This window comes from Malus sylvestris, chromosome 2 (assembly GCF_916048215.2).
Source record: "Malus sylvestris chromosome 2, drMalSylv7.2, whole genome shotgun sequence".
In the NCBI taxonomy this organism is placed as follows: domain Eukaryota; kingdom Viridiplantae; phylum Streptophyta; class Magnoliopsida; order Rosales; family Rosaceae; genus Malus; species Malus sylvestris.
Genome location: NC_062261.1, coordinates 16,124,645 through 16,148,429, shown reverse-complemented (window position 1 = coordinate 16,148,429; position 23,785 = coordinate 16,124,645). Strand labels below are relative to the sequence as shown.

The window sequence follows — 23,785 nt, the reverse complement described above, 5'->3', positions numbered from 1 at the left end:
TGAAATAATAAGATTACAAAGATACCTCTCTTTCTCTATTCTCTCTTCTCTTTCTTTTCTCTCTTCCTCTTCATTCCTTCCTCTCTTTGCCATATCTCTCTCTTCATTCTATGTTCCTCTCTTTCTTCTCTCTTCCTCCTCATTCCTTCCTCTCTTTGCCATATCTCTCTCTTCATTCTATGTTCCATAAGTCTTACATTTATAGGAAAACAAGAGCACCAAAAGCATGTAGCTGATAGCTCCTAGTGGAAGAACATGTTCTTAGTGGCCAGCCTAAATTTCCACTTCCTTTGTTGAGTGGACATCTAGCTCTTATTGGCCAGCCATCTTTACAACACATTGTATAATCTTTCATATTAAAAAATAAATAAATTTTAAGGTTCTCAATTCTTGGTGAGTTCATGATTGCTAGTGAATTCTAACTTAGGTTAATTCATCGTCAATTTGTGGAGTCCTTCGATACAGTGTTGTTTGTATCTATCCCACTATTTTTTCTCCACTTTTTTTTTATTTCTCATTTTTCACATTTGTTTTTGTATCTCAATTACAAAAAGTAAAAAGTAAAAATCATATAATAGCCAATTAGACCTTAATTTTTGTATGAACACAAAAGGTTTTGCTCAAATAAAACGTTTCAAAAGAACGCGCTCTTGGTTAACTTCCTTATTGAAAAAAAACACAAAAAAGGAAAAAATACACAAAAAATAAAAGAGAGAATAAAAGAAAAGGAACACAAAAAAACTATAGGGGTGAAAGTGTATAGTGCTTTTGAAATGAGGGGTCTAACATAATTTAGAGAAACCGAAGACCCCTACTAGCATTTAGCATTAACCATTTGGCGGGTCCCATCCCTCAGGCCCGGCTGTCCATATCTCAAAAGAGAAGGCCGAGCGACACAAAAACAAAACCGATGGAAGAATTTCAATTACAACAATTTTTCTCCTTCTAATTTTCGGACAAAATTCAAGCACACTTGAACACCAATAGTCCATAAAATAAAATTCATGTAAATATTTATATGAATTTAGTAAAATTCTCAGATTCTTCAAATTTCGGATTTTCCAGCCAATCTCTCAGCTGCCCACATTTTCCGTCAGCTCCTCGGTGATTTCTGCGATCCGGTAATCCTCTGCTTCCCTTCTCTCTTTTTTCTTCTCAGTTTTTACCGGCGACTTGCCGGAATTTAATTTAATTTTTTTTAAATCTCACTCGTATTTTATTGTAATTATGAGAATTAGATTCTGAGGTTTTTTGTGTGTGCAGGAGTTGCCGACATGCATTGCCATTTGATGCAATTGATGTGAATTTTCTTAGTTGAGGTGAGCGAGATGGAATTCAAGTTGTTGTAAAAGTTCAGAAATTTAGTGGATTTAGACAGAATTTAAAGTAAAAAATGATAAATTGTTAAGCTTGTAACCTTTTATTAAATTGATATACCCAGTTGGAATTTTTGTACAGTTAATTGTAATTTGAGGCTAGAACATTGTGTCAAGTCTCTCGTTAGCTCCAAGTATTCCATTTCTTTTCTTAAATCTTCTTAGGTCTTCCTCTACTTCTTTTGCCTTGAGCCTCGGATCGCATTTTCCAATATCGTTTTTTAATCAAAGAAGAAAAAAATGACTTGAAAACGGAATATATAATTTAGTGGATGAGTTCAATTCAACAGGGGTTTTAAGTTCACTGTAGGGTTTTTTTTTTTAACCTCCTTGTATATTCATTTATATTGGGTTGGGGGAATTATGGTAAAATTATAATTGTTGGTCTTTTAAGTTACTATATTGTAGTTGAAGCTTTCTACTATTCAAAATTTGATAATCTATGAAGTTCTGAAAAGTGCAGAAATTGAGTTGGCAGATTTCGTTCTGGAAGGGTTCTGGATTTCGGTTGATGGGTGCTCCTAAGCAGAAGTGGACCTCCGAAGAAGAAGAAGCCCTTAAAGCTGGAGTACTTAAACATGGGGCAGGAAAATGGCGCACAATACTGACAGATCCAGAATTCAATACTATCTTACATCTGCGTTCAAATGTTGATCTCAAGGTATCCATTTTCGAGACTTTAGCCTTAGTCGGTATTGTTAAACTAATATAGAAAAAGGTGGATGTATAAAATCTTCTTCGGATTTAAAGGTTTATTATTTGAGCTGGATAAGTTCTTCTTTTCATATCCTAAAACAGTGCTGTACAGATTCATGCTTGATTTGGTTGTAAATGTTAGATTTTGTGTTTTTGTTTAATAATGCTTGTAGTTGTTTCCTTGGATAGGACAAGTGGAGAAACATAAATGTCACTGCAATATGGGGTTCTAGACAGAAGGCTAAGCTTGCACTTAAAAGGAACTTACCAACTCCTAAACATGAGAATAACAATAACCCTTTGGCTGTGAGCACTATAATCCAAAGTCATAAAGAGGTGGTTGACGCTAAGCCTCTTGCCATTTCTGGTGGAAAGTCGCAGACTACTGAATCAAAAGATTCAAAACATCCAATTTCCAGGTTAGATCTCCACTGATTTTATGGATATTGAATGTACATTCATTTTGTGATGAGAATTGGATCTGAAAAATCTTGATCTAATGGGATAACGGTCAAATAACTGGTCAGCATTAAGGATCAACGGTACCTGTTATTTTGACCCTCAATTCATTATCTTATTTCCATAAAATCTCGTACTCATGAATATTGTCACCGTAAAGTGAATGGCATGAAAATGTTAATGTTGTACAAATGAATTTTATCACTTGCATCTATAATCTTTTGTCTTTAGGAGTTCTGTGATAGGTATGAACAGTCCTGTGAAATATATTTTACCTTTTTTTCTCAATCCCTTTTCGTTTCATGCTTACTCTATGCTCTCACTTTGTATTTCCTGAACAATAGAATAGGAATTCTGTATTTAAGCATAGCTGTAAAGGTTACATTAAGTGAAGACTGTTGATATGGTTGGCATATGAGTACGGTTACGTTTACTAATTTGCGAGGCAGTTTTCTGATATCCTTCTACATTTACAAAAATATTTTTTGAGACAACTCCACATCATTCTTCCTTTAAAATGGCGAAAAAAAACATTGTACTTTATGACATGCTATCGTATTTTTCTTGACATGGTTATTGACTAGCTCTATGGAAACTCCTCTGGTTGGTTTTAGGTTGGATCACCTTATATTAGAAGCTATTACAAATTTGAAGGAGCCAGGGGGTTCTGACAGAGCTGCAATTGTTATGTACATAGAGGTATATTTATTGTGAGTCTTTCATTCATAGTTTTGGAAACCCGTCTCATAAAAAACTTTCAGAAATATTTTGTGTTTAAATAACAAACATTTAACAAGTCAAACTAAAGTACATAATTCTGTCATCTTTGGATGCAAATGAGTAGACAATGAATGGATTGAAAATAGGGGAGAGTGCATGCTTTCTTCATATTTTATGTTTTATGTATCATTTCGCTGTCAATCTCAAATTTCCTCGATAACTCATTTACTAATACTTGATCTTTTGGAGGAATTTTGACATTATCACTTTTCATTTTGTAGGAGCAATATTGGGCACCACCAAACCTAAAAAAGCTACTGTCATCAAAATTAAAGCATATGACAACCAACAGAAAGCTGGTTAAGGTAATTAACCTCTCAAGTTTTGGTATCTTAGAGCACATTTACTGTAGTATGTTTGGACTGAGACTGCATTTATCTGATTGATGTAAGAAACCTTGGCCTGTAAGCCTGAAAAATGTATTGATGCCAATATATACTAGAATTTTATGTCTAAGGTCATACTGAAGCTCTATGTAGCATGCGATGCATGAGAACAAACATAAATACTCAAAAAATGGTCTCGTATTGAAAAAAAATCGCTTTGTTTGGAAAGGAAGAATCCAGTTTCAGGCTTCTCATGGAGTCTTTGGTGACGACGATTTAGACTCAAGGACGAGTCTTTTTCAACCAGGGAACAAGGCTCTCCATGAGTACTTGGGTCCTTTACCCAATTAGGCTAGGGTTCTAGTTATTTTGGGTTGGCTATTTTTTTATTTCTCATGTTTCCCTTTATGTTTTATTGTTTTATCTAGTCCCAATAGGGTTAGGATTTATTAAGCAATCTTAGTTCCGGATTAATTAGGTCAGCTTTAGTAGGATTAAGATTTCGTAGTAAACAAGGATACGGAATGTTAGGCGATGTAGGATGGGATTGAGCAGCGGGTTTAAGTTGATAAGACTCACAATTGTGGATGTGTATGAATTAGGACTTACTTCCCACCAAAAACGAAGTTTATAATAGGAATAGACATTCTTAATGAAAAAAAAAAATTATGCGGTCATATATAAGGAATTTGTTTTTTTGGTCTGTGTTGTAGGTAAAGCATAGATACAGAATTCCAGCAACTTCTGAAAAAAGAAGAAGCTCTTCAGCATTGCTTCCCGATGGAAAGCAGAAGGATTCATCAAGAACAGATAAGAGTGACGTCAACATCCTTACTAAATCCCAAGTAGATGCAGATTTAACCAAGATGAGAAGCATGACTGCACAAGAGGCTGCTGCTGCTGCTGCACAGGCGGTAGCAGAGGCAGAGGCTGCCATCGCAGCAGCTGAAGAAGCGGCAAGGGAGGCGGAGGTGGCAGAAGCTGAAGCAGAAGCAGCACAAATTTTTGCCAAAGCAGCAATGAAAGCGTTGAACTGTAGAAAACTTGGTAAAGTTCTCTTAAGCAATTTCACATCATAAGTTGACCTTTAACATAAAATGTGTGTAGACTTTTGAATTTTTGAATTTTGTGAGCTTGGCCAATATTTGGATAAATGCCGCTCGAATTCTTGTCAAGTTACTGAAAGATCACAGTTTTATCCACTAGCGCGTTGTATAGTGATATGCAAATACTAGTTTTTTTCATGCTAAAATAAACTTGCAAGATTCATGATTTCTCGCTCCAAGGTTATATATTATCATGCAAAGATTCATGTATAAAAAATTATTTTGGTAAAACTAATCTAGTACTCCTATTTTTGCAGACCTTCACATGAAACTCTCACATGGGTTAACTCATTCTTGAGCAAGAACCATGCGTGGGATGCCGATACGCTGGTGCAGTCTTCATGTATCTAGTGTAAATAGGTTGGGATTGTATATTTGGAACGTGGGAGCTTTGTCTGTGAACCTCCTTTCTTCCCTTGTCACAGGTATCATGTAAGATGCTTAAAGGTTTTCTGATTCAGAGAGTTAAACAATGAGTAAACACAAGCGAAGGAAAGAGCGGGTTTTTCATGCCAAGGTAGATAAATTATGTGCATTTGCAGTTGTCGCTGTTGTGTAAGTGCATAGGAGAATTACTATTCTTAGAAAATGAGAGATTTTCACTGGACATTTGCTCTCTCTCACGAACGCATGCACACACCCACCTTAGGAAAGTTTCCCGAAGAATGAAACATAAAATTTGATATATGCATCTGTAAATACATTGAGTTTGAGAGTCGTAGGCCAAAATACTTTTCTTATATACACATTGACAGAAATATGCTAAATTGAAATCTGAGATGTTCATCTTTCTGAAGGGATCTGGTTCAAATGAAATTCTAAACTTACTTGTGTCCTTGTTGAAAGGGGAAGAGCATCCCTTCCCTTTTCCTTCTTTCCTTCCAAGCTTCCAGTATTTCATTTGCCGCGGGCAAATCCGAGTCGTGAGAATCAACTCCATTTACCAGTGTTTCAATTTCCTCATCGACGTCTGAGTGTTCTCCATCTTCATCTGAAACATAATCCAATGACCTAACCGTGTAGATATCTCTTCTGGTGCGAGTCTTACCAACAGAAAACTCATCTGAAGGAACATCAGTACTCTCACCAACAAGATGATCCCTCCCCGGCTTGGGGATACCATCAACCGAATCCAAAGAATGATTCGGAATAACCAGTTCGTTACCATCAAATCCCTCGTTGCTATCGACCGAGGATGATGTATCTGTGGCTCCACTGCCCAAAAGGCCGGAACTTGGTAAGCCTCTTGATCTGTAAGACCGACAAAGAGAAAGCAATGATCTTTTCAAGTTTATGACCGTGGCTTCCGATGTTACATCACAATTGTTTAGAGCATCCAGCAGTTCCTCTAAACCATCCTGTCTGATCGCGTCTCCATTTTTCTCGAAAAGGTCCGTCCACTGCCTTTCGCTGATTTGAAACGGGGCGTGAGCCATGGCGCTGACCAGGGTTACGGCTCTCCTATAATCACGCCGGACTGTAGCTTGAAATACCATTTCAGTGAAGAACAACGGATGGGGGATTTCTCCAGCTTCCAAAATTGCGTCAAATGCGTGCTCGAGTAGATGGCACTGCATCAAACAGATTACGAAGTATAAGTTCCCGACTCATCCAGTGGTTACAGAAAATAAGACCGCAAAACCACACAAGTGATAGGGATACTGAACAAGAAGAAACAAATCAAAAACCCGAATTTAAAAGTCGAGAGCTTTCGAGAAGAATCAAAAGGAGATCTACATGTTTCCTAATACCTCAATAAATTCTTGGATTTCATTCCAAACAAGGTGCATTTAGTGGAAAGATGAACACTATCACTGGACACTGTAAAAAAATTCAATGTAAGAAGACGAAGAAATAAAGGCCGTTAGCTATGTACTTTACCTTCCCAGCTCTGGATGCTTCCACAAGTAGCGATGCATGTTTACTTTGATCGATTTGATATCCAGACAAAGCCATTTCCTTGTACACATGTTCAAAGTATTCCCATTGCAGAGCACTGGCAGATGCCTTCAGCATTGAGATATATGTGTACTCATCGGGGGCAAGGGAAGTACCACCTCCGTCTAGTAACGGATCAGAATCAGGTTTAACCGTTTTGATTTCTTCAAACAACTCTTTAGCTTTGAAAAACATATCGCTACGTCCAAAGACTTTCAGCATTGCATTTATGGTCCCTATGTTAGGGGAACACTGGGTTTTCATGTGTTCAAATATAGATATGCAGTCATCAATGTGTCTTCCCTCCATGGAAGATGTTATCATGCCTGTGAAGGTGACCTCCAAAGGTTTAGTATTCGTTACCTTTTTCATCTTCTCAACCTGCAGTAGGTATTAAAGAAAACTTAGAATCAAGTGCTACTTTTTCATGCCATAGCTAGCTGAATATAGTTTCACCTTGCCCCACATACATGAAACTCGTTAATAAGGTAGACGTTGCTTATTATGTAGAAAGAAAAATGTCTAATCAAGTGCCAAACATATCTCTGCAAACTCACAATGATCATTGTTATATAAATGCACCCTTAAGAAAATTGTTTTAGGAACAAGTCCACCTAAAAATATTCAAAACACCTACACAGGAACACATAGTAGTAAACGTAACCAAGCAAAATTTATAGAAATGAACATCATCTATTCCACGACAACTACACTATAAATTAATTGTCCATGCTTCAATGCTTGATGATCTGGAATGCGTAGATAGTTGAATGCAAACGTGTATGACTTGTGCCACAAGAAACTTCCTATATTTGCAATAAACCAATCATAACAGTACGAGGACCCCAGCGTAAAAACTTATTCCTTCATCCACCTCATTCAAGGAAAGAAAAAAAAAACCTAACTTGATAAAAAGAAATTGAATGACAAAAAACATGGCAGGAACTGCAGCAAGGATAACAATGCTGCCGAAGACTCTTCATCCACATATCACGCACAGTTTGATTACACCACATGTAAACAATTAAAGCCAGTCACAATAGACCTAAATTCCACAGAGAAAGAAACTTACTTCTGTCAGAGCATCCTGCCACCTGCCGCTGTTGCAAAGGCAGCAAGCTAACTCATAATATACACTGCCTGTTCCAACCACTCCTCTTTGTTCCATATCCCTAACTGCTTCCACTGCTTCATCAATTTTCCCTTCACACCAAAAAGCTCTGACAATAACTGGGAAATGATACATCATATATAAGAGCATAAATAATGATACAGCATCCAACTCATACCACATGAGATACAAACAGAATTACCTTTGTAGTTGAGAGCTTTTGGAGCTTCGCCACTTTTTTTCATTTTCCTAAAGAGTTCGTGGACAAGGTCATATTTCCCAGATTGCAGCATTACCTTAAAACAACAAGCACCTCCTGGTAGAGTAAGACGTACATTGCTAGCAATATAATTGATATATACAAATATCTGATGGGAATACAAATAATTCAAATCAAGACTTAAGTTTTTATTCTCGACCCCTGAATCATTGTATTTCTCTATTCCTTTAGATCATAACAAAAAAGACCTTTGCTTGAAGGATTACGCATTAATACATGACATTATCCAATTATTACCTCCATAGCAAGTCCATACGTTGCTCCATTAGGTTTCAGGCCACTCTTCCTCAACTGGTTAAAGACCCAAGATACACCCTTCCACTGATGGGTTTGAGCACAAGCATTCAGTAACTGGCAACCAATTTGGAAGAGAGAGAGAATCGCATCAACACAGAGATTAATCTATGACAAGGAATGACAGTGCAAAACATAAAATTGCTCTCTTACAGCATTATACACGATGACATCGGGTTCAACAACGGGGTCCCAGTTCGTGTGAGACAAACTCTTATTTCCTTTGAAAGGTTTCTGCCTCATGCATTCAATAATCTTCAGCAATTCCTTCAGAAGACCGGTTTGACCAAGTGTAACCGCAATGCTATGGTAGGCAGCAACATCAGGATATATGTTGAAATCTCCCTGAATGACTTGCATGTAAGAATTTATTCAATAAAACTCTATAAAGTATGACAGAGGATTCAAAAAAATAGTTGCATAAGAGCAAGGCATCACAAGCATCTGATTGAAAATGCGAAGAGCTTCATGGGGCCTTCGTGCCTTCCCAAGAACTGCCAAAAGTTTTGTATATACGAACCTACAACATGCATCAATTTGTCAACAACACAAAAGAGGGTAGTTTAACGGATCTGTGTAGATTTATAACTGAGCCAATAGCAGCATATCAAGTCAGTGAAGTCACACACCAATATGCACACTTCATACAAAAATTAGCAAAGGCTGTAAAAGAAAAGATTTTGGAAGATTCAATAGAGTAGTTCACAGGCCAAAAGTTGTTGCCTATAACAAAAGCACTACAGTATTTCATCTCATTGTTTTCAGTACATGACTACAGAATCATCAAAGTTCTACCAAACAATTAACAACCCACTTGAGGTACTTTAATCCTTCCCAAAATCAAGGTTGAGTTTGTTTCTGAATCTAAAACATTATTTGTTTGCGTGAACAGGTTGATGTTCCTAAATATGGCTCCGGCACAAGAAAAATCCTTGCTTTTGCATCAAATCTATCCCAGAAAGAAAGCCAACAAAAACCTTTGACATATTGGATGACATCCTTGGCACGTATGACAATCGAGCTTCTTTCCATTATTCAATTTTTGAATTTTAAGACCCTTTAGTAGTTCAATTCAGGTCAGATTTTCCAAACTCAGAAGTGGATATAGATAAATTGTGCTTGAAGAAACATATATGAAAGTAACCAAGGTTTTCACCAAATAAAGTTACCTGCTTTTGTAATGTTTATTCCCCTTATCGTTGAATGCCCAATCCACAACAGACAATGCTTGTTTCCAACATCCCTTAGCACCAAGTCCTCCAAGAATTTTAAGCGTCTGACCTTCAGTGAACTGCAACCCTGACTGTTTCATCATCTTCGAAAGCTTCCAGTCCCTCGCCGAAAACTCGGTAGAACTAAGCCTGCCCACAAAACCACCTCAAGAAAAAATAAACAAAATTCCCAAAATTGACAAAACCCCAGATAGTACAGCATTCTAAAACCACTACCAATACATTCCAAAACCAAAACCCCCAATACATACCTATCAACAAGGAACTGAATCACCTCGCCCTCGCCACGTCTCCGCCGCTTAGAAGGGTCCCAGACCCTGTCTTCACCATTGAACCACTCTTCTTTCATCTCAATATCATCATCCAACACCCATTTCAACTCCTCGAGCTTCCGGGCCTCGAACATTTCCCTCAACGCATTCAGCTCCTCCTTCTTCAGCTTCTCTCCGCCGTACTCCGCACTAGTACTGGCGAGCTCTCGGAACCCAATTCTCTCAATCCCCTCCCAAGGCCTCCCAACCATGAATTCCTCGGCGCCACTCTTCGCTTTGACCGCTTTGGTGAAGTCCCTGAACTCGCGCTTGAGAGTTCGGAAATGGGTTTCTTCGGCCAAGGCCTGTTTTTGGGTCTGCGAAAACGGCGGAGATGGATCCGCCTCCCCGAGGCGGTTGAGCTTGCGGTTGTGTTTTTGGATTTCTTTTTTGCGGACGGTGTGGACGATCTTAGGAGTTGGGTGGACGCCTTTCTTGGTGAGGTTGCGTTTGATTTTATCAGTGTCGGGTTCGAATTGGGTGTGAGGGACTTGCCGGAGGGAAGCTTGCAGAGCTTCCATGGCTCAAGTTGTGAAGTGAAGAAATCCGGGGGTTTTAGGAGCTAAAAACTCTAAAACCAAAGGGGCTAAGGTTTTTGTGAAGATAAAAACGGATGCGCGGTTCGGATAGGACTCTCAGATTTGACCGTTTAAATGGAAGTAAGCATTGTAGTCCAATCCGTAAACTGTAGCCATTTGTAAGGCTTTGCTCACGCCCTGCCAACTTAATATAAGATATTATCGGTTTTTTAATTAAAAAAATCCTCAAACTGGAGCAATTTTACCAAAGTACAGTGAACTGTAGTTTTGGTTCTAAATAAGCACGTGCAACATATATGAACTCCTTTTAAGAAGTAAATTGGAAAACTCCTAGAGATTGGTCTAGTGGAAAGCAAGCATGAAAAATAGATGCATTCTTTTTGGCTATCAAGCAGAGAACAAACATGCCTATTGTTTGACCTGAGAACCAAAAAATTATTGCCGTTCAATAAGATACTAGAAAACTACATACACGTACATGTTTTATTTTGACAAAAATATTTCACAACGTCAAAGATCAATACTTTTGTTAATGTTTGTGGGGATTATGGCTCCGTCTCGTTATAGAATGATTATGCATACGCAGGCTTTCTTTATATATTTGGATCATATAAAATTTCTACGTTTTTGACATTTTTATTTTCTAATGTTTTTTGGATTTTTAATAACGACTCAGACAAAAAATGTCAATTGCTAATGGAATGTAACAAATATACTGACATAAAAGTGCATACGTGTTACAGAAACCAACTATTTAATGTAAGTATTCAATTACAAAAAAATCAACCAAAGAAATAAAAATAAAAGTACATAGTTACACTATTGTTTGAGTACTCTCGACTATTTCTTGCCCTGCAGCTCGATTGCTTCTAAACCTCGAAAGGAAAGAGCCTAGTTTTCGTAGCTCTAGGATTGCAGCGATGCATCCCAAAGTACCGATGATGGCAATGTAAGCAAATTTCCACTTGATGGCCGGCTCCAATATGTCAAATCCTTTGAAAATATTGACGATGCTTAGGACGATTGTTCCATACCCCACAACCCAATGAAACCAGTTCCAATATTTCCTATTCTCGTCTGTCTTCTTCGGCCTCAAACAAAGAGCTACCGCTACTTGAATCGTGGCAAGGGCAAACAGAGTGATGCCGATGCATCTATGCCCTTTGTACTGAATCCCCGGAGATTTAGAGCCAAGAAAAATTCCAGTTCCCCACCCTGCAATCCCTCCAAGAAAAGCCAGCATTTGGCATCCTCTGTGAGCATGAAACCATGCCGGATCAGCCCCTTCGACTGTCTTGAGATACCGTGCAACGATTATGCCGATGGGCATAAGTATGCCCCAACTGATGGTATTGATAATTCCATGCGCATATTTTAAGGCGGACGTTGAAGTACTTCCCTTGCTTGTTTCAATTTTCCCGGAAAGAAAATCCAAGGTTCCAAAGGATTGCACGTTGGGTCCTGAAAGCGAGTGCATTCCGGGGGTGTTACCAAACATGGGTCCTTGCTGCCAGACGTGGTGCACAACGCTGACATTGTTCGGAAGGCCTATGGTTGCAAAGATGATGAATTCGTTGTTCTCAAAAACCGCAGAGACGTCGTACAAAGGGAAGCTTACATTCCCTTGTTCCAAATGTGTCCCGTAACTTTTAATTGGTGAAGAGTAAACAGTAATAGTTCCGTCGGTTCTTTTGTAAGCGACAAGGGCTTGTGAACCGACCATGCCAGTGGACGTAGGGTTTATGGCCCATGCAACCCATCTCGAGTCACTCACCACAGATTGTGTGAATGCAATGTCAACCGTGGCTGTCGACGGGTAGTAATTCCAGTGGATCGTCGAGTTCAAAACGGGCAGAGTACTGCATGCGGCGAAGGTTTTCTTGTTGGAGAAGGTACGGCTCATGCATGGCGGTTGTGCGGCGGCTGAGGAGAAGACGGTAAACAGTAAGCAAATAACAAAGATAAACCTGGAAAGTGCCATAATTGTGTGTCTGTCGGGTTACAATTTAGAAGAAAGCAAGAGTTGATCGTTTGTTGTGGTTTATTGGCTTCTGCCTATGCCTATATATACACATTGCTAATGGAATGATTTCATAATCCTACATGGAGTAGGACTGCGCCGGTTGCTTGGGAGCCAAGCCTTCTATTTTCTAACTAGGAAAAGGAAACCCAATGTCAGGTGGTTTTCCTATTCAAATTTCACTTTTAATTAATATTCATGTTCATATATATATATATATAGATTGCTAATGACATGATTTCATAATCCGACATGGGGTAGAACTGCTGGTAATTTCCTTTTGTAGAAATTAGGTTCATATTCATGTTTTTTCTACTTCATTGATTAAAATCTTATTCCTTTTCAATTTTTAATCAAGGTTCTTAGGTTTTAATAAATGTCATTAATTATTTCAATAATAAAATATTTACATGTCAAGATAATTTTTTTCAATTAAATTGTATTTCTAAATATATTCATTTAGTGTTAGAAACGTTACATTTGGTGTACTTATATTTATTGCTAAATTTTGTATCATATATTTTTATTTTTAGTTTATACCCATTTTTAATTTGCAATATTTTTTTTTTAAATTGTACCAACTTTCTTTTCAGTTTTAATTTGTACACATATATTAATTTCTTTTTGTGCCCATATTTTTTTAAACTTTTATTTTGTACTCATAATTTTTTAACCTTTTATTTGTATTCATAATATGTTTATAACATGGCCATTTTTCTTTAAAAATGTACCACTTTATTATATGCAAAATGTACCAATTTTTTTTTGTTTTGTAAGTATCATTCTTTTTATGTAAAATCTATTTATTTATTTTTATCCAAAATGTACCCATTTTTTAAATTAAATGTACCCTTTGTTTATTTATTTATTTATTTTTTTATGTAAAATGTAACCCATGGTTTTGTATAAAAAATGTACCCATCTAATTTTTATAAAACGTGCCGCATTTTGTGACACACCCCGATCCTAGAATCAAGGCGTGCTGGCTGCCACGTGGGCGTGACGTAACCAAAAGTGCGAGGCGGAAGCAATAGATAAGAGAAATACGAATAAACAAAAACCAAATACTAGCAATAATAACCAAGTAACGTGCTAGAGTAAGTTTAAGTGTGGAACACACAAATTCAGAGCACAAGTACTAGGTGCAGTCAAGTAGAACCATAACTAAATTACAACACCCGCAGGTGAGTCCTACATTTATGTAGTCTGTCAGTACGTCGTGGGAATCCTCGTGGGCCACCAACGCTGCTAATTAGAACCTGGAGGGGCGCAAAACAAAATTGAGTGGGTCAGTAAAACCAAAGTTTTTCAAAAACATTTTATTTAAAACATTTCTAACCCCTCGCTGTAAAACCTGTATATTTTCCCAGAAAATAACATAATATGCATATAATCTTCGTATATCTCAAATCACAATTCTTTATCAAAACCCATAAAATATGCCATGCCATAAATGTCAATAACAGATTAAGAATGCATCAATATAACAGGTGACATAATGAATCAACTGGAGACCCTGCAGTTGGTCCTGTACGGTTAATTCTATAGCTCAATATCCAAACCAACCGGAGTCACCACGGTGACCTGTACGGCACTACTTTGCATATAAGTCAGAACCACCTGAAGTAGTCTGTACAACAAGAATGGTGTAATAATACGCTCTAGTGTTTCTCTCATCAATCATCTGTGCACATAATTTAAGGTCACCTACCAGTCGGAACCACCTCTAGTGATCTATACGACTAGCATGTCGGAACCCTCTCATGGTCTGTATGACATGCACCTACTTGGATCCAAGGTGAGCGTGCGGTGCGGGTGAATAATATAAGCACTAACACCAGGGGTGCAGGTTATGAGCTCTCAACGCAATTCACATCATCAATAAACCATATGAATAACATAAAACTCACCTGATACTCACCTGTGCGTCCACAACACCATTTCACATATATATGCATCAATTACTAATTCATATAATTCACAATATGCATGCATGGCATTTTAAAAACATACTTTCATTTAAATTCAATTTCTGGGAAAAATCAATAGTATATAGGTAAATACAGAAAATACTGCCCACTCACTGGTAAGTCGAAGGGTCGTAACCCCCGTGACGTCCCTGAATGCGCTCGTTCTCTGGATAGGTATCACCTATATGCGAAACAACTATAAAAACGTTAATTAAAGCACATAACCGACAATTCGTAATAACTTCTCATACGGTGCTCAATTTGGGTATATGAATATACCACAGTGACCTACTCGACGTCACGGACGTCGACATATTTTTAGAAAAAAATTTCGAGGCTGTACGCGCCCCCACGCGCCGGGAGGGACACGGACCCACGCGCCCCACGCACGTTATCTTCTTCCTCCAGTCGCCGGACTGGTTTTTCCGGTCACCGAAAATTGGAGATTTTTCAATCTCATTGTTCTCTATCATTTCTCAACCATTTTCCATGAAATTTTCACCAAAATGTCCTAAATCACGACGGGAAGAAGGCTATACCTCTTTGGAGTCTCAAAACCTTCGAAAATCACATCAGGAAACTTCACCAAAACCGGCCACCTTCGAACTAGGGTGTCCCGACGTCCAAAACTTCCAAACGAACATCCCCGAGCTCGTGGGAACTTCCTAGAGCTCACTATGAGCTTGGATTGTCCTAAAAACCAACCATTACAAAGTTCATGAATAGTACTCAATTTGGATCTTGAGTTTTCAACGTGAAAACAAAGGGTTTCTTACCTGAAAATGGAACCTTTGAGTTCGTAGGGCACTCACGAACACAATGGTGCTAATCTCCACTTCGATCCATGAAGTTTCAAGGGTTTTTGGGTCGGTCCGTACAGTTTCGAAAGGGAGAGAGTGAGAGTGACAGAGAAGGAGGAGGAGAGAGAGAGAGGGCACGAGGTGAGGGTATCCCGTGTGTGTGTGTGTGGTCCATCCCAAAACAAGTCCAACTTCTTTCCCTAACTACACAAAACACATACAACCTTTAATCAAAATTCAAACTTTCCAAAACTTAGGGAAAATGCATTGTTCAATAATATGTCACACACCTACCTTAGCACCCGTCAAGGATAATTTCATCATTTCATAACCTCGATAAAAAGAATCACAGGACGGGCTGTGACAATCCTCCCCCCTTATAGAATTTCGTCCTCAAAATTCATGCAACCAAACAAGCCATTAATATTCATAAAACAACCTCGGATACATCTCTCTCATTCGATCTTCTGTCTCCTAAGTAGCTTCTTCTACTGAGTGGTTCCGCCACAATACTTTTACTAAGCTCACAGTCTTATTCCTTAGAACCTTGTCTTTCCAATCCAAGATAGTCACTGGTTCTTCACCATACGTCAAATCCGGATTAATCACCAAAGGTTGAAGAGGAATCACATGTGAAGGATCTGAAACATAATGTTGAAGCATCGAGACATGAAACACATTATGTACTTTAGATAACTCGGGAGGCAACTCCAATCTATAAGCGACTTCACCAATCCTCTCAGTGATCTTATAAGGTCCTATGTACCTAGGACTTAGCTTGCCTTTCTTTCCAAACCGCACTACACCTCTCCAAGGTGACAATTTCAAGAATACCAAATTACCCACATCATATATTCGATCAATAGCATGTCTATTTGCTAAACTCTTTTGTCGATCCTGGGCCTCTTTCAGGTTAGACTTAATCACCTGAACATTTTGAGTAGTCTCATCCACAATCTATGGGGCCTTCTAACACTTTTTCGCCAACCTCTGACTAACACAATGGCGTACGACAAACTCTACCATAAAGTGCTTCAAATGGTGACATACCAATGCTCGAATGAAAACTATTATTGTAGGCAAATTCCATCAAGTCTAAGCGATCATGCCAAGAATCACCAAACTGTAACACTGAAGATCTCAGCATATCCTCTAATGTTTAAATAGTCCTCTCTGATTGCCCATCGGTTTGAGGATGATAAGCAGTGCTGTAAAGCAGTTTCGCACCAAGAGCTTCCTGAAAAGCTACCCAAAACTTAGAAGTAAATCTTGGATCTCGATTAGAGATAATATTCACTGGAACTCCATGATACTTCACAATCTTCGTAAGGAACAACTTAGCCAATTTATTCAGGGGATACTTTTCCCTCACGGGAATGAAGTGTGCTGACTTGGTAAGCCGATCTACAATCACCCAAACACCATCAAATCCATTTCGTGTACGAGGAATCTTATACACAAAATCCATAGTTATATTTTCCCATTTCCACTGAGGAACGGGAAGTGGTTGCATCCGCCCAAAAGGCTTCTTTCTTTTTGCTTTGACTTGCTGGCAAACAATACACCTACTTACATATTCTGCAATTTCCTTTTTCATACCCGGCCAATAATAAAATGGTCGAATGGTATGGTACATCTTAGTTCCTCCTGGATGCATCGCATAAGCTGAACAATGTGCTTCATCAAAAATTTCTTTCTTTAGTTCCTCATTATTCGGCACATACATTATGTTCTCCTGCATAAGCATGCCATCTGATTCTCGAATTCTGAGGTCTTTCTTTTTCCCTTCACTTCTCAATTGAATCATTTCTTGAATTTCTTCATCTACCATGAGCTTCAAGTACACGATCAACCAAAATTGGCCTGACTTGGAAACTAGCAAGAAAAGCTTCTCTTTGTTCTTCTAACTCCAACTTTACTCCAATAGCTCTCAAATCTGCAAGAAGAGGAACACGACAAGCATAAAAAGCATTGAGTTGACCTTGAGGTTTCATACTCAGCGCATCAGCTACCACATTTGCACGACCCAGATGATACTCAATAGTGCAGTCATAATCACTTAGTAACTCCATCCACCTTCGCTGACGAAGATTAAGATCATGCTGAGTGAAAAGATACTGGAGACTCTTATGATCTGTGAAGATCTTACACTTTGCACCATAGAGACATTGCCTCCAAATTTTCAAAGCAAAGACAATGGCTGCCAACTCAAGATCGTGAGTAGGATAATTCCTTTCATGAATCTTCAACTGTCGAGAAGCATAGGCAATCACTCTATTATGCTACATCAAAACACATCCCAAACCATTCAAAGAAGCATCACTGTAAATCTCAAAGTTACCGCTATCATCAGGAAGTACCAATACTGGAGCATGAGTGAGGCAATATTTCAGTTGTTGGAAACTTTGCTCACAATTCTCGTCCCACTCGAACTTAACATCCTTCCTGGTTAATTTCGTTAGTGGCAAAGCAATCATAGAAAAATCTTGAACAAACCGTCGATAATAACCTGCTAGACCAAGAAAACTCCGTACCTCAGTGACGGTTCGTGGATGTTCCCAATTTTCCACTACTGCAATCTTTTGAAGATCTACTTGAATTCCTTGTGCCGATACTACATGCCCCAAAAATGCCACTTCATTCAACCAAAATTGCCATTTACTTTACTTGGCATACAACCGATGCTCCCTCAATTTCTTCAATACCAAGTTAAGATGTCAAATATGATCTGCTTTTGACTTAGAGTATACTAGAATATCATCGATAAAGACAATGACAAACCTGTCAAGATATTGTTGGAATACCTCATTCATTAGCCTCATGAAAGATTCATGTGCATTAGTCAATCTAAATGGCATCACCAAAAATTCATAATGTCCATAACGGGTCCTGAAAGCCATCTTAGGTACATCATCATCTTTAATCTTCAACTGATAATAGCCAGATCTCAAATCAATCTTAGAGAACACACACGCACCTTTAAGCTGATCAACCAAATCATCGATACGAGGCAATGGATAACGGTTTTTAATCATTACCCGATTCAATTGCCTGTAATCGATACATAATCTCAAAGTTCCATCTTTCTTCCTTACAAATATCACTGGAGCTCCCTAAGGTGAGGTACTAGGTTGAATGAAACCTTTATCAATTAATTCCCGTAACTGAATTTTCAACTCTCTCAGTTCAGCTGGAGCCATTCTATATGGAGTTAAAGATATAGGATCTGTACCTGGAAGAAAATCAATAGAAAACTCCACATCTCTATCTGGCGGTAATCCCGGCAAATCATCTGGGAATACATCAGGATAGTGCATGACTACTTCAACTTCCTCCACACTGCTAGGAACAACATCATTTAACACCACATGTGCTAAGTATCCTTGACAACCTTTCGATAACAACTTCTTTACTCTCATGGCAGAAATAACACCATGTCTCACCCCACTGCTTTCACCCACAAAAGTAACCGCTGGTAGTCCAGGACGATGAAAAGTAACTAACTTCCCGTAATAATCTATATGGGCATGATTATAATGCAACCAATCTGCCCCTAAAACCACATCAAAATCCACAATATCTAACGGGATAAGATTAGCTGGCATAACTACACCATCTACCATCACTGGACACCCTGGATAAACACTATCAACATAACATTTGTCCCCTCTAGGCATAGCAAACTCTAAATCAAATCCTAGAGGTGTAGGGTGAGGTTGAGTCATTTGAGCAAACGTATGAGAAATCACAGAATGTGTAGCACCACAATCAATCAAGACTCTAGCAAAATGACCAAGAATATTTAACGTACCCATAATCAAATCTGGATGGTTTTGAGCATCTTGCAGTGAGATGTGATTAACACGTCCCTGAGCTTGCTGTCGTCCACCACGACCTCTGTTGCCTTGGTTACCTCGCCCCTGAGAAGTACGTCCCTGTCCTGGCTGATTAGACTGCCTAGATGGTCCTGCACCACTAGCAGCAACCTCCCCCTGACGGGGCTGACCTCCCTGATGCCACTGAGATCCACTAGCTGGTATGGAAGAATAAGAAGTATAACCTCCAAGGTCTTGGGAATACCCAGTATGAGAATAAGGATCCTGGGAATACTGATATTGTCCGGAAGCATAAGGAGCAGCATCACCCTGATAGTGGTAAGCACCACCACGACCCGTCTGACCATAACTGCCTGATCCAAAGCTCTACTGAATCGGCGCTGGAGGTGGCATAGTAGACTGTTGAGATCTCTGCTGACTCTGGGGACACTGAGCAGCCCTATGTCCCATCTGTCCACAAGTGTAGCAAGCACCACCACCACCACTTCTCATACACTCTCCATGATGTCTGAAGTTACAACGACGGCACAACGGAGCACCCAAACCACCAGCACCACCAAAATCTCTCTGACTCTGAAACCTGGGTCCACCAGCAAATCTTCCACCTCTTTTCGGGCCTGTGACACTAAATCCTCCACTGGAAGAACTCGAGCTCGCTCCACTTTTCTTAAAATTATGTGTCTTACGGGGTCCCCCAGTGGAAATACCTTTACCCCTATCATCTTTCTTCTGATTATCATTCTTATCTTCATCATCCTCACTGTTACTAGGAAGGTTGTCGGAATCCTCCATCCGAACCAAAATCTCAGAAAACTCATGATAAGTGGTGCAAGGAAGCGCATTAGCAAAAGTCCGCCATTTCCTCTTAGTTCCCAGCTTAAAACGGCAAAGCATCTCTGCCTGATTACCAGCTGTATCAGGGTCATAACGAGACAAGTCTGTAAACTTCCTGTAATACTCATGTGCTGACATATTCTTTTGCTTTAATTGAGTGAACTCCTGCTTCTTAAGATCAATGTACTCCGGAGGAACAAATCTTTTCATAAAATTCTCTTTGAATACTTCCCAGTCAGCTGCCATCTCAGGTGACATAAACTTAGTCTGATTTACCCACCAAGCTGCTGGCTCTCGCCCCAAAAACCAAGTAGTGGTCTCTACCCATCTATTAGCAGGAAGATTCCCTTGACTCTGTATCACCTGAAAAGTCTTCTCAATATGGTCTAACCATTTTTCTGCCTCTTCATGACCCTCATTACCCATGAAACAGTCAAATTTCAGATTATACATAGTCTCCATGGGTGTTCTCTAAGGAGGAGGATGACGGATTGCATTTTGAAAGGCATGGGCCATCGCTTCCCCTAATTGAGTTATATCAGGGAAATTAGACTCAGAAGCACGACGTGATTCCCTACGAGTCTGCATAGTTCTGACAGAAGACACCAAAAGATTATTAGAGCATTAACAATTTATACATGACTGCAACCTAGGCTCTGATACCAAACTGACACAACCCGATCCTAGAATCAAGGCGTGCTGGCTGTCACGTGGGCGTGACGTAACCAAAAGTGCGAGGCGGAAGCAATAGATAAGAGAAATACGAATAAATAAAAACCAAATACTAGCAATAATAACCAAGTAACGTGCTAGAGTAAGTTTAAGTGTGAAACACACAAATTCATAGCACAAGTACTAGGTGCAGTCAAGTAGGACCATAACTAAATTACAACATTCGCAAGTGAGTCCTACATTTATGTAGTCTGTCAGTACGCCGTGGGAATCCTCGTGGGCTACCAACGTTGCTAACTAGAACCTGGAGGGGTGCAAAACAAAATTGAGTGGGTCAGTAAAATCAAAGTTTTTCAAAAACATTTCATTTAAAACATTTCTAACCCCGCGCTGTAAAACCTGTATACTTTCCCAGAAAATAACATAATATGCATATAATCTTCGTATATCTCAAATCACAATTCTTTATCAAAACCCATAAAATATGCCATGCCATAAATGTCAATAACAGATTAAGAATGCATCAATATAACAGGTGACATAATGAATCAACCGGAGACCCTGCAGTTGGTCCTGTATGGTTAATTCCATAGCTCAATATCCAAACCAACCGGAGTCACCACGGTGACCTGTACGGCACTACTCTGCACATAAGTCGGAACCACCTGAAGTAGTCTGTACGACAAGAATGGTGTAATAATACGCTCTAGTGCTTCTCTCATCAATCATCTGTGCACATAATCTAAGGTCACCTACCAGTTAGAACCACCTCTAATGATCTGTACGACTAGCATGTCGGAACCCTCTCATGGTCTGTACGACATGCACCTACTTGGATCCAAGGTGAGTGTGCGGTGCGGGTGAATAATAGAAGCACTAACACCAGGGGTGCAGGTTATGAGCTCTCAACGCAATTCACATCATCAATAAACCATATGAATAACATAAAACACATACAACCTTTAATCAAAATTCAAACTTTCCAAAACTTAGGGAAAATGCATTGTTCAATAATATATCACACACCTACCTTAGCACCCATCAAGGATAATTTCGTCATTTCACAACCTCGATAAAAAGAATCACGGGACGGGCTGTGACATTTTGTTTTTGTATAAAATGTACTATTTTTTTTTTTGTGAAATGGACCCACATTTTTTATATAAATGTATCAATTTTTTATATGTAAAATGTACCCTTATATTAATGTACTCATATTTTATAAAAATAAAAATAAATTTAGAATGCACCCAGAAGCAATTTTTTTTTGGTTGAAACCTGTTTGTACCATACTTAAGGCCTTCGTATTTAGATCTCGTATAAATACTCGGTAGACTCAAATGTAATTATGTAATAGATGAAGAGGCAAATATGTAATAAGTGAGGAGCCCTTATTCTATAAAAGGACTCCTCACTCTCCTCATTAAGGGAGGCCAATTCCTAGGCCATGAGAGAAGCCCTCCCTCACCCTCTCAAAGCTTTCATATTCAGAGCAAGCCTCCTCACCCCCAGAGGCCTGACTCTCACCCTCAGAAGCTCTCTCTCTCCCTCTTCAACATCTCAGAGAAATACAATATTAGTGTGGACGTAGCCCAAACATTGGGGTGAATCACGATACATCTTGTGTTCTGTACTTTCTTACAGATTCACAGTCAGATTTACGTTGTTCCAAGACCTTCGGTTTTGTGCATCAACATTTGGCGTCGTCTGTGGGAATCGACACGAAAAACTATGTCGATTCTCTTTCATTTTTTCACCTCCACCGTGAATCTGCAAAATCTGCAAAAACCCAAAAACCCAAAGCTTTCCCAGAAAAAAACCCAAGGAACCAGTCCCATCTCTCTCTCCTATCTTTCTCTACAGATCACCTTCTTTTTTTGCTTCCTCTCTCCCTCTCTCTCTCTTCAACCCCGAGAGCTCCAAACTTTCTCTTTCTAAAATCTAACCTCTGCAATATTGTAAAATGACAACAGAGTCTCAACATGTCCGCCATTCCTCTTTCTAAATTCATCACCTCTCATTCTCTCTGGACACTTTACCAGCGAGGTTTATCTAGGGTTCCGTCTCTGTTCGCCATGGCGAAGCCAACCCGAGCCCGTCGCTCACCGTCAGGCTCCGATTCGTTCCCAGTCTGCCCGCATCATCATCCCTGGAGAGTCGATCATGGCCGCCAATTCAGTTCAAATCGCCGCCGCCTAAATGACCTCCGTCAACGACCTCGCAACCAATTTTTCCAGGTGGGCGATGCTTATCTCGAGCTTGTGAATCGAAACTCTCTGAAAGATTTGAATAAGAGGGGTCACACAGGTATGTGAAAGATGTTCCAGAATAAAAAATAGCTGTGAATTCGATGTCTACAAGATCTGTCCCCAATCGAATTGGGTTACGGTGATGTTATACGTTGGATGTGACGGGTTGTAATTAAAAGGGGTCTCTTCCTATCCTGGACTCCCCTGTCACCGAAATTAATTTTCCCAACCCCATCATGTCCGAAACACATGGAAAAGGAATCTGATGTAAAGCCTTCCCGGGATAAAATACTAGGAACATATATGTTTTGCATATCGAGCCCAAGCAACCCATTAGGAGCAGCAACATCCAGGAAAGAGCCGATTTGCACCTACCCACAACCAAAGGTAATGTATGCATCAACAAGTTTCCGATGATTATCTTCCGTTGTTAAGTGCAGAACATCCTCTACCAGAACCCCAGAGCTAGAAGTTTCAGCTGAGATTTAAGAGACCGTGGTCATATTTGCTAACCTCAAAATTAGGAACGTAAGTTGTGCCCTCGCAAGGCACCTAAAGCAGATCACTCCCAATGTCGAGCACCACCAAAAACTTCACTCATAGCGTTCCTAATTGCAATGTCGTGTAAATAAAGAAATCCCAATGAGCTGATTTTGAAAATGGAGTTACCACCGGAGAAAGCCAGCGGAGTGGTGAACTAGGAAATGACAGATGCAGGACTAATCAAAGAGCCGAGTGGCTGCTACGAACCAACCAGCTTGTTTCTCTCCGGTTGGATTCGAAGGCGCTTATTCGCAACTATTTGGATTATTCAGTTTTTGGGCTCTCAGGCTTTGCAAAGCAACATGAAGGGGCAAAGAATGAGCGTAGAGTCTCTGACATGACGTGTACTGCTTGCATCAAATTCTATCGAAGATGCTCTGCACATCGTCTTCACTTTTGGCTGGAAGATGGAC

General features: G+C 39.4%; 3 protein-coding genes and 1 pseudogene across 5 annotated transcripts; 1 reads left to right on the top strand and 3 right to left on the bottom strand.

Annotated features, from left to right (window-relative positions):
* The first annotated feature begins 897 nt into the window (after positions 1-897).
* Positions 898-5,269, top strand: LOC126597750 (telomere repeat-binding factor 2-like). 3 transcript variants are annotated; one of them, XM_050264586.1, is made up of 8 exons: positions 898-1,121; positions 1,264-1,319; positions 1,855-2,037; positions 2,262-2,491; positions 3,146-3,230; positions 3,533-3,616; positions 4,351-4,684; positions 5,001-5,269. In XM_050264586.1, the coding sequence occupies exons 3-8, from the start codon at positions 1,888-1,890 to the stop codon at positions 5,039-5,041; spliced, it is 924 nt and encodes a 307-aa protein (XP_050120543.1). In that variant the 5' UTR covers positions 898-1,121; positions 1,264-1,319; positions 1,855-1,887; the 3' UTR covers positions 5,042-5,269. The 3 variants fall into 3 exon arrangements, with proteins under 3 accessions (XP_050120543.1, XP_050120534.1, XP_050120547.1); XM_050264577.1 differs by having other exon boundaries at positions 1,840-2,037; XM_050264590.1 differs by having other exon boundaries at positions 1,825-2,037.
* A 128-nt stretch (positions 5,270-5,397) lies between these two features.
* Positions 5,398-10,566, bottom strand: LOC126597747 (pentatricopeptide repeat-containing protein At5g67570, chloroplastic). The gene is made up of 9 exons (XM_050264562.1): positions 9,850-10,566; positions 9,536-9,727; positions 8,805-8,886; positions 8,520-8,711; positions 8,310-8,423; positions 7,995-8,088; positions 7,754-7,911; positions 6,625-7,062; positions 5,398-6,314 (listed from the first exon to the last, which is right to left on the bottom strand). The coding sequence occupies exons 1-9, from the start codon at positions 10,428-10,430 to the stop codon at positions 5,568-5,570; spliced, it is 2,598 nt and encodes an 865-aa protein (XP_050120519.1). The 5' UTR covers positions 10,431-10,566; the 3' UTR covers positions 5,398-5,567.
* A 696-nt stretch (positions 10,567-11,262) lies between these two features.
* LOC126601643 (cytochrome b561 and DOMON domain-containing protein At5g47530-like) lies at positions 11,263-12,429 on the bottom strand. Its single transcript, XM_050268388.1, has one exon. It carries the CDS (start codon positions 12,427-12,429, stop codon positions 11,263-11,265), a length of 1,167 nt encoding a protein of 388 aa, XP_050124345.1.
* Positions 12,430-22,755: 10,326 nt separating this feature from the next.
* LOC126601637 (aspartyl protease family protein 1-like) lies at positions 22,756-23,757 on the bottom strand (annotated as a pseudogene).
* Positions 23,758-23,785: the final 28 nt, after the last annotated feature.

What these genes read in the sequence shown, in the direction of transcription:
- LOC126597750 (XM_050264586.1), top strand. Translation starts at nt 1,888, where the DNA reads ATGGGTGCTCCTAAGCAGAAGTGGACCTCCGAAGAAGAAGAAGCCCTT. An exon ending in GTTCAAATGTTGATCTCAAG is followed by an intron (nt 2,038 to 2,261) that starts GTATCCATTTTC and finishes TTCCTTGGATAG; the next exon opens with GACAAGTGGAGAAACATAAA. An exon ending in GTTGAACTGTAGAAAACTTG is followed by an intron (nt 4,685 to 5,000) that starts GTAAAGTTCTCT and finishes CTATTTTTGCAG; the next exon opens with ACCTTCACATGAAACTCTCA.
- LOC126597747 (XM_050264562.1), bottom strand. Translation starts at nt 10,430, where the DNA reads ATGGAAGCTCTGCAAGCTTCCCTCCGGCAAGTCCCTCACACCCAATTC. An exon ending in GGCAGGATGCTCTGACAGAA is followed by an intron (nt 7,063 to 7,753) that starts GTAAGTTTCTTT and finishes TACCTACTGCAG; the next exon opens with GTTGAGAAGATGAAAAAGGT. An exon ending in AAGCATCCAGAGCTGGGAAG is followed by an intron (nt 6,315 to 6,624) that starts GTAAAGTACATA and finishes TGTTTGATGCAG; the next exon opens with TGCCATCTACTCGAGCACGC.
- LOC126601643 (XM_050268388.1), bottom strand. Translation starts at nt 12,429, where the DNA reads ATGGCACTTTCCAGGTTTATCTTTGTTATTTGCTTACTGTTTACCGTC.